This window comes from Pantherophis guttatus, chromosome 3 (assembly GCF_059756535.1).
Source record: "Pantherophis guttatus breed Tessera chromosome 3, ASM5975653v1, whole genome shotgun sequence".
In the NCBI taxonomy this organism is placed as follows: Eukaryota; Metazoa; Chordata; class Lepidosauria; order Squamata; family Colubridae; genus Pantherophis; species Pantherophis guttatus.
Window position 1 is genome coordinate 33806419 of NC_142065.1, and position 18554 is coordinate 33824972.

The window sequence follows — 18554 nt, forward strand, 5'->3', positions numbered from 1 at the left end:
CAGAAGCCAGCTTCCAACAAGGAAAGTCTTACTTAACAACCCTTTGAGTTACTTAACAAGTGCAGTGATTTGCTTAACATCTGTGGCAAATAAGGGCATAAAATTGGGCATGACCCAACAAAAACCCTGTTTAGCAATGGAAATTCTGATCTCAGTTGTGGTTGTAAGTCCAGGGCTATCTGTAGTCTTAGTACGCATTGTGATTTCTTCTCTGCATTCTTAATGTTTCTGTTTGGATGTTTTTCACTGAATTAAATATATTAGGACAGAAAAAGAAGAGATTGTCATCCTTTTTTTACTTAAATCAGACTATAAATATATTTAATACTGTTTTATGGATATTTATGCATAGAAACAACATTTTATAGGAAATCAAGGGGGGGGGCTATGATGGCAATCTAACAATACAATTTTGCATATATATTCTCAAGCAAGTTTCACTATGTCCAATGCAGTTTATGATGCAATCATATCAGCCCTTATGTAGAAATATCATTGCAATCTTATCCATTGTTAATGTGACTCTGTAGTTGAAGATTCATGGATTTATAAATGTTCTCCTGACTAAATATAATAGAATTGAGGTAGTAGATATCAGTAGAATTTCCTTCTTTGAATTTTTAATACTTTTAACAATCTTAGTCATGTCAGATTTAACTTAACTGCCACTCTTTGCCTGTTAATTCAATGTTAATTCCAATGTTATAGTTTATACAACTATAAATGTTTTCAAAAGTGCCACAAACTGTAAAAGTTATGAACATTTGAGTACATCTCTATATTGACTAGAAAACATATTCATGCTCTTTTATTAGAAACAGATTGACTTATGTGGCTTTAGTTTTCTAATATTTTCTGAAAGTGAAATGAAGATCATTGTTACTTTTTAATGTACATCAGAATCAATGACCAATAAATATTATAATTGATTTATAATATTTTCAGGGAAATAATATTATGTGTAATAATTGTTCCTTGTTTCTTCCCTTCAGCCTAAAGGAAAAATTGAAAGCAATTCTTCAAGCTACCTATACTCATTCCAAAAACCTGGCCTATTTTGTATTCACTTATAAGGGTTTGATGGCCATGCAGTCACGAATGCAAGGAAAGAAGGTTCCATTTCAGTCTTTCCTCGCAGCGTTCATTGGGGGCTGGTTAGTGTTTGGGGAAAATAATAATATTAACAGCCAGGTAAGCAACTGTGTTGTTTTGTGTTAGATTTATGGTTCTACTGATCTAATGAAGAATGAAAGGGAAATTAGGGAAATTTAGTAAATTGTACCATCACATTCTTCCATTATTAATTTTTGCATATCTGCCGTAGATGGGGTAGTGAATTTATCTGAATACAATTCTTTTGCCTCTTTCTTTCACTCTAGCAAATTGTAAGAAAGGGATTAGTAATCATAATAATTTGTTTAGCTCGTATGATGCCCAATTCTCAACTACTCTGGATGGATCACAACAATCACATTACAAGAACATTAATAAAAGATAAAAGGCGGCAAGTGGAATGAAGTGAGGGGTCTCACTTTCCTGTACCAAAAGCTTGGGTGAAGAACCAAGTCTTCACAGCTCATATAAACAATAGTAGACTGGGGTCCCTTTGGGTCTTGGGGGCAATCTTATTCCAGAGGGCAGGCCCTGCTATAAAAAATATCTGCTATCTATTTGCTAACCACACACAATGAACATTTTAACAAAATATAAGTATTGTTATTCAAATGGTAAACCCATTGAGAGAAGCATTATTTCTTCCGGGATGAAAAAAAAATACAATTGATACTTCACAGTGGTAGATAATTGTGGCAGAAGAATGCCTATCCATGTTGATTTTTTATTGTAAAAAATCCAGGTATAATTTGGATGCTTTTTAGGAAATGTACTTTGTACAGTTGCATTTCTTTTGAAACCAGATGATAACCAGAAACAAACCATTGTTTCCATGCAACTGGGAAAGGATTGATTTACAGCTCATATTTCTAGCATTAGAATTGGGAATAGAGGTATATTTGCTGAACCTTATTAAAATGCAAGCAGGCTGGTTAAAATTAAAGACTGATTTTGGTATGAAAGAATTTGTTGATCTCCTAAATTGAAAGTTGTTTCAAGTAATCTCATTTTCCTGTTGTGATAATTGCCTAATTTTAATTCAGTATTTTTTCCTGAACAGGTAAATATGTATTTATTATCTCGTATCCTGTTTGGCTTGTCTCAATTGGCAGTAGAGAAGGGTTATATCCCACAGCCCAAACAAGATCCCTTCCCACTTTTTGCTGCTATGGTTTGGGGGATTGTTCTTTGGCTCTTTGAGTATCACCGGCACACTCTACAACCATCACTACAATCATCTATGACCTACCTATATGACGACAGTAATGTTTGGCATGATGTTTCTGACTTCCTTGTACATAATAAAAGATCTACTACCAAATAATCCTGTTATTTGGATAATAACACATTCCAATGGCAGTTAAAAAGATGTATATCTAAACATCCTTTGCAATACTGAACATTTCTTTATATTAACAATGGATATGAATGTCTACTTGAAGTCTGTCCACAATGTTTGGTATAAATTGCTGATTTCTGTTGATTAGAGCTTGAAACAGTATTTTACAAGCAAAATGTTTTCTTCCTTTTTTCTTCAAGATATACAGTTTCCCCTGCTATGCTATCAGCTGAGGAAAATATCTCTTAATTGTTTTAAAATCAAGAAACATGAATTAAATGTTAAAAGTGAAGGATCAGATGACGCAAGTAACTTTTGCAACTAGGTGCACAATGTCATCTACAATTTCTTCAGCAACAAACAAATTTCTTCAGTAAACAAATTTTCTGCATGATGGATATCATTTGATAATGATCTTGGTCTATAGTTATGGTACTTGGAAGTGTTATTGCTTGTTTTGTTTATCCATACCTCTTTTCTAGATTATAGGGGTAGATAACATATCAAACAAATTTTAAAGATGCTTTTTTAAAAAAAATATGGACTTTTTAAATTCAGTTGCATAAACATGACACAAAAATTTGGGTTTTTTAAAGTACACCATCTTACAAAATGCTTAAGATTTAGTAACATTAACAAATAGAGAAAAATTAGGTTTTATTTCTTGGGTTTCTAAAATAAAAGAAGAGAGTAGATAGTATGGTGAACATAGGAAGGGTGTCAAATAGGTTATTCTTGTTGTGAAATTCTGTGTTATGATGTGTGTGCGGTGGGGGAGGGGGAAGAGTGAATACTAAAAAACTTTTTCTTGATTGAAGCTCTACCAGATGGAAAATGATGCAATCATGCATAGCTAGAACTATTATTGCAGTTGTCATACTCTGATCATATAGTCAACAGGTAGAATTCTGTTTAGCAATCCACCAAAAGTGCCAAATCAAGTATTAGATTTTATCCTATTCTTTTATTAATGAATACAGATAACTGTGTATTGCATTTTTTGAAATTTATTTATTATTAAACAAATTTATATGATCACCTGACTTGCACACAGTGACTCCAGGCAGTGTATAACTTTAAAAATCCACATTTTTTTAGTGCAGTAACAACAAAATCAGACAAGCCATTTGACTGGTTCAGAACGGGGTCCCTAAGCCCTCTGACAAAACCATGTCTTCAAGACCTTATGGAAAAGCATCAGGGTAGAGGCCAATCTTATTTCTGGAGGAATGATGTTCCAAATATTTATAATCCAATCATGTGAACTGACTAAAGCTAGTCTTTCTGGGTCTTTTCCAATCTTGTACAGATGCACAGAAAAGCAATGTGGATTTCTTATTGTAAAAGAACAAAAAAATGGACTTATAGATGAAATGGAAGATCTTGCAAAATGTATTTGCATAGCAAGCATAGATCTTCCTAAAATGTTAATTTCTTTTCATAATTTCATCTCTTTGTGTCAGGGTTGTCAAACTCGTGGCCCATGGGCCAGATGTATCACACATTGGCCATGCCCACCCCCTTTAGCGAAGGGGGAAAAAGTTGTGATATATCACATGACGTGTCGTCATGAGTTTGGCACACCTGCTCTGTGTCATGAATAGTACTAGGTGGCCTCATTCACTGGACATACACACACACTGCTGCTGCTGCTAAAAAGTTAGGTTTATAAATTAAAATGTCTGCTATCCTAATCTCATTTTAGAGTAATCACTTTTAATACAATCAGTATAGTGAAAAATCTGTTTTTAAACATCATTACACAAATTGAAGCAGCTTTTTTTAATTGAAGAAAAACAAATGTACTTTTGTATGTGCTGGAGTCTTAGTTGAAACAGGATGCTTTAACCTTGGTTAAAAAGCCAAAACAAGACTGATTATAAGGCATTAAAATTATTGGTTATGCTGTTGTACTGAGTTTTTATTTATCATTGAAAACTTGCTTGGAAGCTTTGTATTTAATTTATAGGACCACAATATTGCTGTGGCTTTTATCGCATGTCTTTACTTTGCTTGTTTGATCTATTTGTTATCTTGCACCATTCTGTGTCTGTTCTCATCAGATAATCTGTGGAAATCTATTGCCTTCTTTCTGAATTCATCTCATACGAATGTTTGAAAGCCACTATTCCAAAATCACAATCACATCATGTTTTATGTTCAAAGGAATAAATACCAATCTGCTTCAGGATATTATTGATATTTTGGGCAATGTCTGCCCTAAGCTTTTATTGGTTCTCTTCTCACATCATTGCTTTCATGCAGTGATACCTTCTGCTGCCTTCTCCCTAAACAATGGGCAGTATTTCTTCTGGATTCTTCTAAAAGTTGAAGGATCAGTATATTTTTAACCAGTACTTCAAATAGATTTTAGCTTTTTCTGTGTTTCTTTTGGGCTGCAGTCATCAAAGTAATACTGAACTTTCTTTTCTTAAAAAAACATATTGTTTTAAGACCCTGTCTGAACTCACACAAAGCACAGAACTGTAAAGCAAATCATATGTGATCACTCCACTACTGTTCCTATAGCTTACAGATGAGGTCGAATCCCTTCTGCCACTAATGTGACTGAACAATGCTGGTGTGTGCTAGGGAAGTGAACTAGAAGTAATGGGTCGGTCCAAAGACTCTTGGATACATAAGTTCCATTCCTCACTCTTTCAAATTGTATTGTTTAGCAAGCTAAGTATTCTGTTTGGTTTTCATGCTAATAAGAAAGAAACACAAAAAGAATAAGGCGACCGTTTGGAAATCCAGCTCCCAGGCCGCCTGTCCCATCAAAATTAACCAAGTACCAACTATCTCAGCCCTGAAGATCAAAACAGATGCATATGTGAATTGTGTTAAAAGCAGTTCAGCAAAGGTTTTACATTGAGAACATTTTAACAGGAGATCTGGATTCCTGATCTGAGAAAATATCCATCCTTATTTAATATGCCATGAAAAATGTTTCCAAAAAAATAATAAAATAATATAAAAAAGTATCTGCTATATTGATACTATATAAATTGAGTGAATTAATTATACTATTTAAACTGAATAAAATAGATCTAGAAATGCTGTAAAGGTAGCTTTTAAAAAAATAAAATAGAAAATGAGGAAGATTAGAATAAGTCATTATCCTAATTTGAATAGGAAAAGTACAATGTCCTACATAATTCAAAGATACTCCATAATAAGGTTTTCCCCTATCAATGTTTACACTTAACTATCTATAAACACTACTTAACATAAGCTCCCTGATGTGAAGGTTCTGACATGTTTGTGGATCTTAATTGATATTGTAGGTGCAGAGTCTCAAATAGTATTAACTAATGGAACAAATCATTTAACAGTATAAAGAATGTATAAGTACTTTTTTGTTAATAGAGGAACTTTTCTGTGGGTGTCATGGAAGTTTCTCCTTAGATTTTTTTAACACTTCATATTGGCAATAGCAAATGGCCATTCTACGTGTATTCCTGAATTTAGACATTTTGGAAAATAGCCATGTGTTTTTTATGATAATAGATTTCCCCCATTCACTGGAAAAGTCTCTATTCTATTTTTTGTTCCCTGTTTTCATATGGGTAGATATAAAGTTATTTTTAAAATATACTTTCCAATATAGGCTTTTTCAGGCTGTTGTAAGCTAATCATATTTTTGTATGTAAGAAATATTAAATGGCTATACAGTACAAGTAGTCCTCAACTTATAACCACAATTGAGCCCAGAAGTTAAGTTGCTGAGAAATTTGTTAGGTGAGTTTTGCCCTATTTTACAACTTTTCTTGCCATATTTGTTAAGTGAAACACTGCAGTTCTTAAATTAGTAACATGGTTGTTAAGTGAATCTGGTTTCCCCATTGACTTTACTTGTCAGACGGTTGCAAAAGGGGATCACATGACACCGGGACACTACAACCATCATAAATGTGAGTCAGTTGTCAGATATCTGACTGTGAATCGTGATCATGGGGATGCTGCAATGGTCATAAGTGCGAAAAATGGTCATAAGTCACTTTTTTCAGTGTTGTTGCAACCTCAAATGATCACTAAGTGAACTGTTGTAAGTCAAGGACTACCTGTAATTACCTATCCTTAAATATTTCACAGAACAGGTTATCTTCTTGAAGTGTGTGGGATATCCAGGGTGTTACCTATTCTCTTCCTCTCTTGCAATGAAACAAGACTGATCATATTTTGTGCAGCAAATGCATTTTAAAAAATAATCTTGGCTGTTAAAAGATACTGATTATGAGTCTTGACTGAACTCTCTTTCTCTCAAACCAAACATTTTTAAAGCTGTACAGGTCATCTAAATGATTCATCCTGAAAGAATAAATGCCATGGGCACTACATACCAATATAGGAATGTAACATCATTCATTAGGCTTGCTGAGTTCATGAAGTTAAGCTCATTTTGATAATTAACTGAAATTCTTTTTTTGGGGAGGGGAGAAATCTTAGTTTTATTGAAATGCATATTTAAAAAACATTTTATGTTATATCATACATCAAGTTACATAAAATCTGGTTTGTTTGATTTTGGTTTAATGCAATGGGTGAACATGACCACTGTGGTTTATAAACATGGTGCATAGTCTAATACTTGGCAACTTTAAGATTTGTTGATTTTAACTTATGGCTGGCTTAGAAATTCTATACAGATAGTCCTTGACTTAAGACCATAATTGGGAAGAGAATTTTCATTACTAAGCATGTTGATTGTGAGCCACTTAGAGTTGCCTCTAAGCAAGATGGGCAACACAGAAGTTTAATAAATAAGTAAATAAAGCAAGCAAGCAAGACAGTTAAGTGAGTGACACCCAATTTTATAATCTTTTTGCCACAATTACATGAATCACTGCAGTTGTTAAGTGAATCACACTGCTGTTAAGCAAATCCAGTTTACCCCATTGACTTTATTTGTCAGAAGCCAACTGGGAAAGTCGTAAATGGTGATCATGGGACCCCAAGACAATGCAACTGTTACAAATACATGCCAGTTGCCAAGCACCTGAATTTTGATCACATGACTGTGGAGATGCTGCAACGATCATAAGTGTGAAGACTGGTCATAAGCTGTTGTAACTTCAAATGGTTGCTTTAAGAAATACTGGTCTAATGCAATATATAAACAGGCTAATGACTGGTTCAGTTTAAGAAGAAAGATTTAATGTAGGTTTAATCGTGTAATAGAACAATAAGTCAAATAGGTACCTTTGTTTGATATCAGAGTGGTGTGTATTAAATATAAATAATTTGCTTTAAGTTGCATTCTGTGCTATTCATCTTTATTTTTATATTTTAATTGTCCTTTTATAGTTTGAATAACCTGCAATTTACAGATTAATGTAAGAAACATGAAAACAATAACTCTGCCCCACATTAAATATAAAGGAATTTACAAATGTGGAAAACTAAAAAAAGTTGAGCAGAAAAGGATAGTTCAAAAAGATTAGATTCCTTTTTTAAAATGAAGTTTTTGGGATGCCATATAAAATTTCCACAGTACCTTAAACTTTTTAAATTAAAGACACTTGAACAAGATCCTTATTGTGTAATTTTGTAATGTGAATATCAGTTGTAATTTAGCATCTGCTGCCTTCATTAAAATGGTATAAAGAGCAGTTGAATGTCCACATTAGAAGCAGCTGTCCTGCCTATAACTCTGCTTGCAATACAGCTACACACACTAACCATGTTATCTACTTCTATTCAAAATGACTGAAGCCGTCAATTAAATTTGCTTTAATATATAATTTTATATGCTTTATCTCCTACCACAATAACATCCAGAATGAAAATATGAAATATAAAAATACAAAGAAAACATGGTAACGTTTGTTAATGCAGATTGGCACCAACTCTCCTTCAAAGCCAGCCATAGTCTATTTGCTTGATATGGATCTAGCTTACAGCCTAAGCGATAGAGGACCTTATTCACAACCTTGGTCTTCACAAAGTACACCACTATACAATGTGGGCCTCTTGAAGCTCCCACACTGCTCCACATTATTCCATTTGGAATAATTCCAAAGCAACACTCCACTTCCATATTCTAAAGCAGCCATCTGATAGTTCTCTCCTGCTGTTTACACCTTATAGTCACCTACAGTAAATATTGCTCTCATGTACCTCCGTCTTGAACTTTGTAACACCCAATAGGCTTTCTCCAATATAGAAGTTGGGGGAATGGTAGCTTCTCTAGGTGGCAGACCCAACACTACACCTGTTCAATAATCCTCCCAGAATACAAAATCTGGAGATCTTCATAGCTTCATAGCTATTGAAGCTTCCAAGTGCATCCTGATAACAAAGCAAATAGTTCACAGAAGCTGCCAAACCACTAGCTCACTATTGTCTGGATCAGTTTGTCTCTCTGTTTAGCCAATTTTCTTCTGAGCAGTTCTCTAATGATAGCCGCACAGCCATCTCCATTGCTTCCAAGTACAGCATACTGGAGTCTCACTTTCAACAGCCATTCTTCATTTGCTGCCTTTATCACTCACTGGCTCCATGCCATTTCCATTTGTTGCAAGGCCAGCTATTCCAATTATGATGTTCTTTTCTACCTTCTCTGTTTCCTTCTCCCTTCTTCATTAAGCTTTCCAATACTCCTGGCTTAAATCTCCCTATGCATTTTACTCTCCCCATTATATATATATAAAAAAATCCCTTTCTAATCTATCTCTTTCTTACTCTAAATAAAACCCTCAAACCCCCTACCCTCATTGCAATGGCACATTTCCTTAGGAGCCATCTTTAAAAAAAAATACAATATTGTATTAAACTTATTTTTAATCACATATACAATCCTAACAGGAGGGAAAAGATAAGTCATATGAAATAATAGCTTATCTTATAGCACAAAAGAGGACAAATACAAATGCTAGTACAGGTAATCCCTGGGTTACAAGCGTTCCCTTAGCGAACGTTCAAAATTATGTGATAAGCGTCCCCTAGGGTTTACGAACAAGTCCCAAAATTATAAATGTTGCAGCACCATGCAGTTGTTCACCCTGATGAACAACTACAGAGGCTCCGCAACATTCGCCCTGCCAATCCCTCCCACACCTCCCATAGGAACTAGGCCTGTGGATACTCACTTTGCGAAGATCTAGAGATCCTTTGCTTTCTTGGCCTGTTTTGGTGCTTCAGATCTTTGGTGAGCATGCAGAGAATGGAGGCCTAAAGTACCGCAAGATCACACCATATCAGTAGCGCAAGATCTCACACTACTGATCACTACAGTGGTGGGTTCCTCCCGGTTCGGCCCGGTTTTCCCGAGCCGGTAGCGGTGACAATATGATGTCACCGAACCGGTTCTGCCACCCCGCCACCCCCCGCGCCACCCCGCGTTATTCTTATCTTTTATTTGGCCGCACCCCCAATCTATTGCTGCCTCCTGAGTCCCAGCTGATGGCTAGAGGGAAAAAAACTGTTTAAACTCTTGCTGCCAGGCTTCAAAGGGCCGCCATACAGCTGATCAGTGTTAAAAGAAAATAAATGGGTAGACCAGTGTTGCCGTAATTCGAGGATCAGACTCAATAATAAATTCAGACTTCTTATATTCAAACAGAAGATAGTTTATTTACATAAGGCATTCTTTATTCACAGAGTGATTGCAGAAAGAAGCAAGGAGAATGAGTGTGCATCATCTTTTATACCAGGGAGGCGGGATTAGAAGTGGGGAGTGGTTAGTGAGGAATACATTAGAAAGGAGAGAATGAGTTAACTCTTGACACACTATGGATATGTGTTTCTTTCATTTAAGAAAGAGGCATTATTTATACATGACAAATCCCCCTCTAAATGCCAATTCGACACACAACAATAGTTACATTCAGAATTAGGATAATATTGAACACACAATTTTGAAGTTAAATATTTATGTTGTTTGGATTGTAAAGGTTTAGTCAATATATCAGCTATTTGTTCTGTAGTGTCACAATGAATAGCTTTGATGAACCCATTTACAGATAATTGTCTTACATGTTTGTATTTGATATCTATATGCCTAGACCTTTGGCCAATAGCGTCTGCTCTCGATATTTCTATTGCGGCTTTGTTATCTTCATATATAGTGAAGGGTTGTGATGGACTTTTCCAAACATTAGTCAATAAATCATTGAACCAGATGAGGTTATTAGATGCTTTTGACAGACAAATATACTCTGCTTCAGTGGTTGAAGTAGCTACCAAATTCTGTTTCCCAGTATACCAGTAGACTGGGCAGTTGTTAAGGAAGAATACATAACCGGAAGTGCTCTTCCTACTCTTAGTGTCACCTGCCCAGTCAGCATAACAAGTGAGGTTAGGCTCTTTAACATTATTTGGTTCTAATAATAGACAGAAATCTAAACTGTGTTTCAAATATCTCAATACTCTCTTAACTGCTTCCCAATGGTAAATTAGAGGTTTACTGACATATCTTGACAACAAATTAAGGGGTAGAGCAATATCAGGTCTGGTCCAATTAGCAATATACAAAAGAGAACCGATAACAGATCTATAAAGCGTATTGTCATTAAATTCAGGAGATGATTCATTCATATTTTTTATGAAATCAGTCTGCATTGGAGTGTCACAAGGTTTTGCATTATTCATATTACATTTGTTCAAGAGCTCAATTATTTTATCCTTTTGTGATAAGATAAATCCTTTCTCGGTCTTACTGATGTGTACTCCAAGATATTTATTTACTTTCCCCAATGACTTTAATGAGAAATGTTCTCCTAGTTTTGGTACAAAAATATCTCTCTTGTCTTTATGTTTGCCAATATACAAAATGTCATCCACATAAATTAATACAAATTCTAATGATTCACCTTCTCTTCTAACAAAAAAACAATTATCTGCCATTGTGGCATTGAAGTTCATGGTCTTGAGTACGTTAACCAAGCATTCATACCAACGTTTGCCGGATTGCTTTAATCCATACAAACTTTTGTTCAGTAACCATGTGTCATTTCTATTTGTGTTTTTGCTGTGTGGAGCTCTTACATAAATTTCTTTATCAAGTTTGGCATGTAGATATGCAGTTTGTATATCATATTGAAAAACTTCAAGATTAAGAGCTGAGGCTATCACTAAAGCTGTTTTAACACTTTCAGTTCTCACTGTGGGAGAATATGTGTCGGTATAATCCTCAGGGTATCTTTGAGCAAAACCCTGTGCTACTAGTCTTGCTTTATATAGTGTGTTACCCTCTTCTAAATTTTTAATCTTAAATATCCATCTAGTGCTTATAACTGTTTTATCCTTTGGGACTGGTGCTGGAGTGAATACGTTGAGTTCTCGTAAACTGTCCATTTCTTTGGCCATGGCTAGTTCCCATTTGTTTCTTTCTTCCAAAGGGAGTTTTAATACATCTTCATAAGTGTTTGGTGTTGGTGTTTCATTATGTATGTGCATTATATAATCTTTAAATCGTTCAGGTACTTGATTTCTGTTACCTCTAATTGTTCTTTCTGGTCTATCATTATTATCATGTAAATATCTTGCCTCCTTTTGTGTTAATGAATCTATTTTGATTCTGGGACAATTTCCTATCCACGTTTTGGTATTGTCCTTTTGTGTGTCACAATTTTGTTCTTCTTGTTTTGTTTTACCTTGTGTTTTGATACTGGGTCTTGTTATTGGGAGTATTTCATTGAGATGTATCTTGGACCAATTGGTCTGTTCGTGAAATACAGCAGTTCTAGAGATTATGAATTTATTGTTACTGTCAATAAATCTATATCCTTTTGTACCTGTTTCATAACCCATGAATCTAAGCCTTCTGGACACATTATCCCCCTTACGCCTTAATTGTTTCGGTATATGTACATCTGCTGTAACTCCAAACACATGCATGTGGGCTATCTTAGGTTTTTTACTATACATCAATTCGTATGGTGTTTTGTTTATGACGCTAGACCAAAGTCGGTTGAGTGTGTAATTGGAATATAACAGGGCTTCTGACCAGAAATGCTTACCTAAACTTGCATCCTCTAATGTACACCTAATCATAGTTTGTAGTGTCGAGTTTCGTCGTTCTACTACTCCATTTTGAAAAGCAGAGAAAGGACTAGAGGTGAAATGTAACATTCCCTTTGATTTTAACCACTGAGAGAATTCTCTTGACATGAATTCAGACCCTCTGTCTGTCATGATTTGTTTGATTTGTATGTGATGTTGTGTTTCTACACGTTTATAAAATTCTTTAAATTTTTGAAATGTTTCATCTTTATGCCTTAAGGTGTAGACAAAACCATAACGACTGAAGTCGTCTACAATAGTGAGAAAATATCATTTTTTGTATGTAATTGATGGAGTTAATGGACCAACTAGATCCATATGTACTAGATTAAAAAATATGATTTGATGTCCTTGTTGCCTTTTTGGGTCTGGGTTTAGTTTTCAGTTTCGAAGACTTACATACTGAACACTCCAGGTAATTATTACAGTCTTTTATTTTAACACCTTCAGCATGTTCACTCATTTTTTATATTACAGGAAAACTGGCATGTCCTAATTTTCTATGTAATATGTGTGCACATTCATCATGAATTGGTTTTCCAATTATGGGTTTTCTGTTCATGTGTGTATTGTTGTCAGATGTAGTTTCATCATCATGTTCTGGTTCATGTTCTTCATTGTCACTATCTATATCATTTTCTGTTTCTACGTTAGTGTTAGTTTCTATCCTTGCATTAATGTTGTGTAACCATTTTTCTTCTGTAATTAAGTATGGTAGGTCTCCTTTGGTAATTATATTACCTATGTTCATTTTGTTTTTCTCTAGAGTTACTTTTCCCTTTGAGAATATTATATTTATGTTTGATTCCCTGCTTAGCTTTACTGCACTGAGAATGTTGTGAGGTATTTTGGGTATTAATAGTACCCCCTCTATTTTCCCTAGACCGGGTAAATCTATATTTCCTCTTCCAACAACTTGGACTTCCTCTTGGTTAGCTACTTTAATTAAAAATTTATCTTCGAAGAAGGAAGATAATATTTTCTTATCATGTGTAGTGTGATTTGTTGCTCCGGAATCAATGAGCCAAGCATTGTCTTTTGAGTCTTGATTTTTGATTATTGTGTGTTTATCTATTCCGTACAATGATCCGGACTTCCTGTCCCTTGAGTTGTCTCTGCCCCCTCTATGTTCTCTAAAGTTTGGTGAGTTTCTGTGTCTATATCTGTCAATGGATGATTGTCTATCATGATATCTGTTTCTTGTGTCATGTCTTTGTCTCTCTCTAGGAGGTTTTGGACAGTCTCTCCTATAATGTTCTTTAGACCCACAGTTATAACACCCTATTGTGTCCTGATGCCTGTCTTGGAATACTACCCTTTTGATCTGTCTATGCTCTTTATGTACACTGTAGCGGCTTCTTCTCAAATTATCTTCAGCAATTAATCTGTTTGACAAACTCTCTATAGATAGGTAGCCTAAGTTAATTGTGTCTAGATGTGATATGAAGTTATCTCATGATGAGTCTAATGAGTTAATAATAACGCTTTTCATTGTCTGGTCAGATATTATTTCTCCCCTTAAATGAAGTTCTGCTCTAGTTGTGTTTAGTAATAGTAGATGTTCACTTATAGTAGTCCCAGGTTTTATCCTGGCTGAGAAAAAGTTTTTAGACATTCTAGTTGTGGTTGCCACACTTTCACTATGAAACAGTTTAAACATACAATGAATTATTTCTGAGACAGTTAAATTATGCTTAATACTATGATAAATAGCAGGTGAGATACTAGAGATTAGTAAATAAAATGCTCTGTGATGTAGGCAGTCCAATTTCAGTGTCCATGGTTTTTTAGGAGGGTTAGTTATGAAAAACAATAAATTTTCTTTTAAGAAAACAACCTGGAGTTGCTGACTCCATTCCTGTAAGTTAACACCATCTATTCTCAATTTTGGAAAATCATTAGGCAAATTTCCAATGTTATTTGTTGCATTACTTACAGCTGGTGGCTGTCCATGGTCCTGTATATGCTGATAATTGCAGAATGGTGTAGGGATACTCGCGATTAGTCTGAATGGTTCCCTCTGTTCTTTATTATCTCTAAGTTCGTCTGGGCGTATTTGCGCATGCGCGTGGATCATTTCATTCCTGAAGCTGTCGGGGAAGGGTCTCACCGCTGCAGCTCCCTCGTAGTGCTCTTCCTCTGAAGATTCGCTTTCTGGCTCAACCTTAGGTGTCCAGGTGTGGATCGGGATCTGTTTCTTTTCGTCGTAGTCGTCTCGGCTGAGGTTCCTGGTTCCCGGAAGCGTCTGCGGTGTGGGCAAGTACTTGCAAGACTCGCTGGGTTCGGGCGTTAGTGCTCTTGTCGGTCGGATCGGAGTAGACTTTAATCGATGCTGGGACACTTGTGTGTTCGTTCCTGTGTCTTCGTTATTGGATCGTGTAGTTTGTCTTTTCTTTATTATTTGATTGACTGTCTTTGGTACTTTCGTTGATTCTTTTGTAATTTTTAAATTCGGGCCGAGGGCTGCGAAGAGTGTTTTCATAGCTGCTTCGATTTGTAGCTTGGTTGATGTTTCTTCGGTGTCTGTATCGGATTCTTCTGATGAGTAGAATTTTTCTTTTTTCTTTTTTATGTTGTGTAGAGTTTTTCGCGCCAGCCATTTTGAACTCTGCTTTCTGATTGGTTCTGAGTCAGTCATTTTGGCGGGCTGATGAATCCAAGATGGCTGCCATTCAAAATTTTGCACGGGATCGCTAGTCTTTTCTTTAGTTATATTTTCATCTATGGGTAATTTGCTCACCGTTTCGTGGTCTTTTGGTTCTGATGTGTTGATGTAGTTTTCTCTCGCTGCTCCGCTATCTTTTATGATGTCTTGGAGGTTCGTGATGAGATTTTTGTCGTCTTTTTGGCTTTTCAGTAGTCTTAGTATTTCTAATCTGAGTGTGTTGTTTTCTGTCTCGCTCGCTTCTTGGTCGCTGGATTCATCGATTACCTCTTCGTCGTCTGTAGTGAGGTTTTCAGATTCTTCTGTCATTTTTATTGTAGTTTCGTTGGTTATTTCTTGATCTTTTTCCATTTCTTTGGTGTGTGCCCTGGTGTTGGGTCTTTTTCTTTTGTTTCTGGAGTTTTCTTTCTTTGGCATTTTTGTTTCTTATTGAGTCAGTCCAACCATCCTCTGCTACCAGATTGTTGCCGTAATTCGAGGATCAGACTCAATAATAAATTCAGACTTCTTATATTCAAACAGAAGATAGTTTATTTACATAAGGCATTCTTTATTCACAGAGTGATTGCAGAAAGAAGCAAGGAGAATGAGTGTGCATCATCTTTTATACCAGGGAGGCGGGATTAGAAGTGGGGAGTGGTTAGTGAGGAATACATTAGAAAGGAGAGAATGAGTTAACTCTTGACACTCTATGGATATGTGTTTCTTTCATTTAAGAAAGAGGCATTTATACATGACAACCAGTGCCTGCAAAAAATAAATGGGTAGATCGGTACAGCTCTGCAAGCAGTTAAAAGCCTGGTAGACCAGTACCTCTGCTAAATCCTAAAGAATTGTCACATGACCATCAAGCCATGCCCACAAAACCGGTAGTAAAAAAATTTAGAACCCACCCCTGTACTGATCTCTCATGATCTCACGATACTTTAGGCCTCTGTTCTCTGCAAACAGAGGCCAGGACAAGATCTGCAGCAAAAGGCTTTGCAAATGGAGGGAAGGCCTGAAACATCAAAGTTTTCTCTCTGTTTGCAAATCCTTTTGCCATCTTTGCAAAAAGCCTTTGCAGTCCAAAATGGAGCTTCGGAGGGGCGGGGGCATCCCTCTGCACTCCGTTTTGGTGTGCACAGGCCTTGTTTAGCACTTTGCAGCCCAAAATGGAGCTGTGAAGGGGCGCCCCTCTGAAGCACTTTGTAGCCCAAAATGGAGCTGCAGAGGGGCGCGTGCAGCTGAGAGACTGGAGAGGAGACAGCTTGATAGATCTTCACACAGTAAGTGAACCAGTGCGGGGGTTACTGCTTGCTATTCTTCAGCTATGTTGTCTTCAGATAAGTCCTTTAAGGGCTTTATAAATAAAATATTTTTTAAAATTTAAATCTTGCAAAATGTTTAAGGAAAATCATGAAGGCCTCCTCTCTCATGTTTCAACGCTATGTAGAAAATGTGAAGCAAAACATAGACAGTGTGCTTTACATATTAGAGCTGTGTGGATTACATGCATTTTCCATTAAAGGAACAGCTCTTGATCTCTATAGAATTTCTTAAATGTAAAGGCCAAATTGAGCAATTACATAGAGTTGTCTGAAATATGTTCCTTGTTTTGTTTGTTCATTCAAGGAATATATTATTGTGTGATGATACCAATGTGAACAGTTACGTATGCCTATTTAAAATAATTTCTCTGGCTTTATCCCCATGGCAAGAAATATTTTGTTGTTCATGTGGAAGAAAAGGGGTAATTTGTGTGATGCTAAGTAGAATAGCTACCAGAAGAAAAACTTTAAACAGTTCTGCCACTGCTTGCTTAATACTGTAACTCCCCAAGGCTATTTGTGAATTAAAGTTGATCTCCTTTATAAAATATTCCTGTATTATGCACATAATGTACACATTCTTTTTATATTCTTTAAATATACAAATCTTCAAAATAAATATTACAATTAAAATTCTGTACATTTGAGATGAAAGGCATTGACTCTTTTTTTAGTTATTTCAAGAGCAATGAATTGACAAAGAGCTTGGGGAAAAACAGGATTTAGGAACTACAATAAATGAAAAACAACTTCAGGCTTTTAAATTGTTGCTTTTGGCCCCGTGTCATCAAAGTCATTTTATGGCTTTATTAGTATGTTGTTTGTGGATTCTAAATCTTGCTCATGTATGCAATCTACTACATGATCATAAAATTCTTAGTTTTCTATAAACGAAGAAAACTCAAATAATGCTTTCAAAACATACAGTCAGGTCCAGAAATATTGGGACATCGATACAATTCTAACATCTTTGGCTCTATACACCACCACAATGGAGTTGGAATGAAACAAACACAATGTGCGTTAACTGCAGACTGTCAGCTTTAATTTGAGGGTATGTACATCCAACTCAGGTGAACGGTGTAGGACTTACAGCAGTTTGTATATGTGCCTCCCACTTGTTAAGGGACCAAAAGTAATGGGACAATTGGCTTCTCAGCTGTTCCATGGCCAGGTGTGTGATATTCCCTCATTACCCCAATTACAATGTGCAGATAAAAGGCCCAGAGTTCATTTCAAGTGTGCTATTTGCATTTGGAATCTGTTGCTGTCAACTCTCAAGATGAGATCCAAAGAGCTGTCACTATCAGTGAAGCAAGCCATCATTAGGCTGAAGAAACAAAACAAACCCATCAGAGAGATAGCAAGAACATTAGGCATGGCCAAAACAACTATTTGAAACATTCTCAAAAAGAAGGAATGCACCAGTGAGCTCAGCAACACCAAAAGACCTGGGAGACCATGGAAAACAAGTGTGGTGGATGACCGAAGAATTCTTTCCCTGGTGAAGAAAACACCCTTCACAACCGTTGGCCAGATCAAGAACACTCTCCAGGAGGTAGGTGTATGTGTGTCAAAGTCAACAATCAAGAGAAGACTTCACCAGAATGAATACAGAGGGTTCACCACAAGATGTAAACCATTGGTGAGCTTCAAAAACAGGAAGGCCAGATTAGAGTTTGCCAAACAACATCTAACAAAGCCTTCACAGTTCTGGAACAAGATCCTATGGACAGATGAGACCAAGATCAACTTGTACCAGAGTGATGGGAAGAGAAGAGTATGGAGAAGGAAAGGAATTGCTCATGATCCTAAGCATACCACCTCATCAGTGAAGCATGGTGGTGGTAGTGTCATGGCGTGGGCATGTATGGCTGCCAATGGAACTGGTTCTCTTGTATTTATTGATGATGTGACTGCTTACAAAAGCAGCAGGATGAATTCTGAAGTGTTTTGGGCAATATTATCTGCTCACATTCAGCCAAATGCTGCAGAACTCATTGGATGGCGCTTCACAGTGCAGATGGACAATGACCCAAAGCATACTGCAAAAGCAACCAAAGAGTTTTTGAACGGACAGAAGTGGAATGTTATGCAATGGCCAAGTCAATCACCTGACCTG

The 18554-nt window shown here is 36.1% G+C and overlaps 1 protein-coding gene across 2 annotated transcripts in view; it reads left to right on the forward strand.

Annotated features, from left to right (window-relative positions):
- LOC117663683 (peroxisomal membrane protein 4) overlaps positions 1 to 4362 on the forward strand; it is a 28792-nt gene extending 24430 nt beyond the window's left edge. Inside the window, exons 4-5 of one of the 2 annotated variants that reach the window (XM_087889227.1) lie at positions 993 to 1191; positions 2174 to 4362. In XM_087889227.1, the coding sequence (XP_087745353.1) occupies positions 993 to 1191; positions 2174 to 2437 (463 nt within the window). In that variant the 3' untranslated portion in view covers positions 2438 to 4362. The remainder of the gene's footprint in view (positions 1 to 992; positions 1192 to 2173) is intronic. The other variant, XM_087889228.1, reaches the window with a different exon arrangement.
- The last annotated feature ends 14192 nt before the right edge of the window (positions 4363 to 18554 follow it).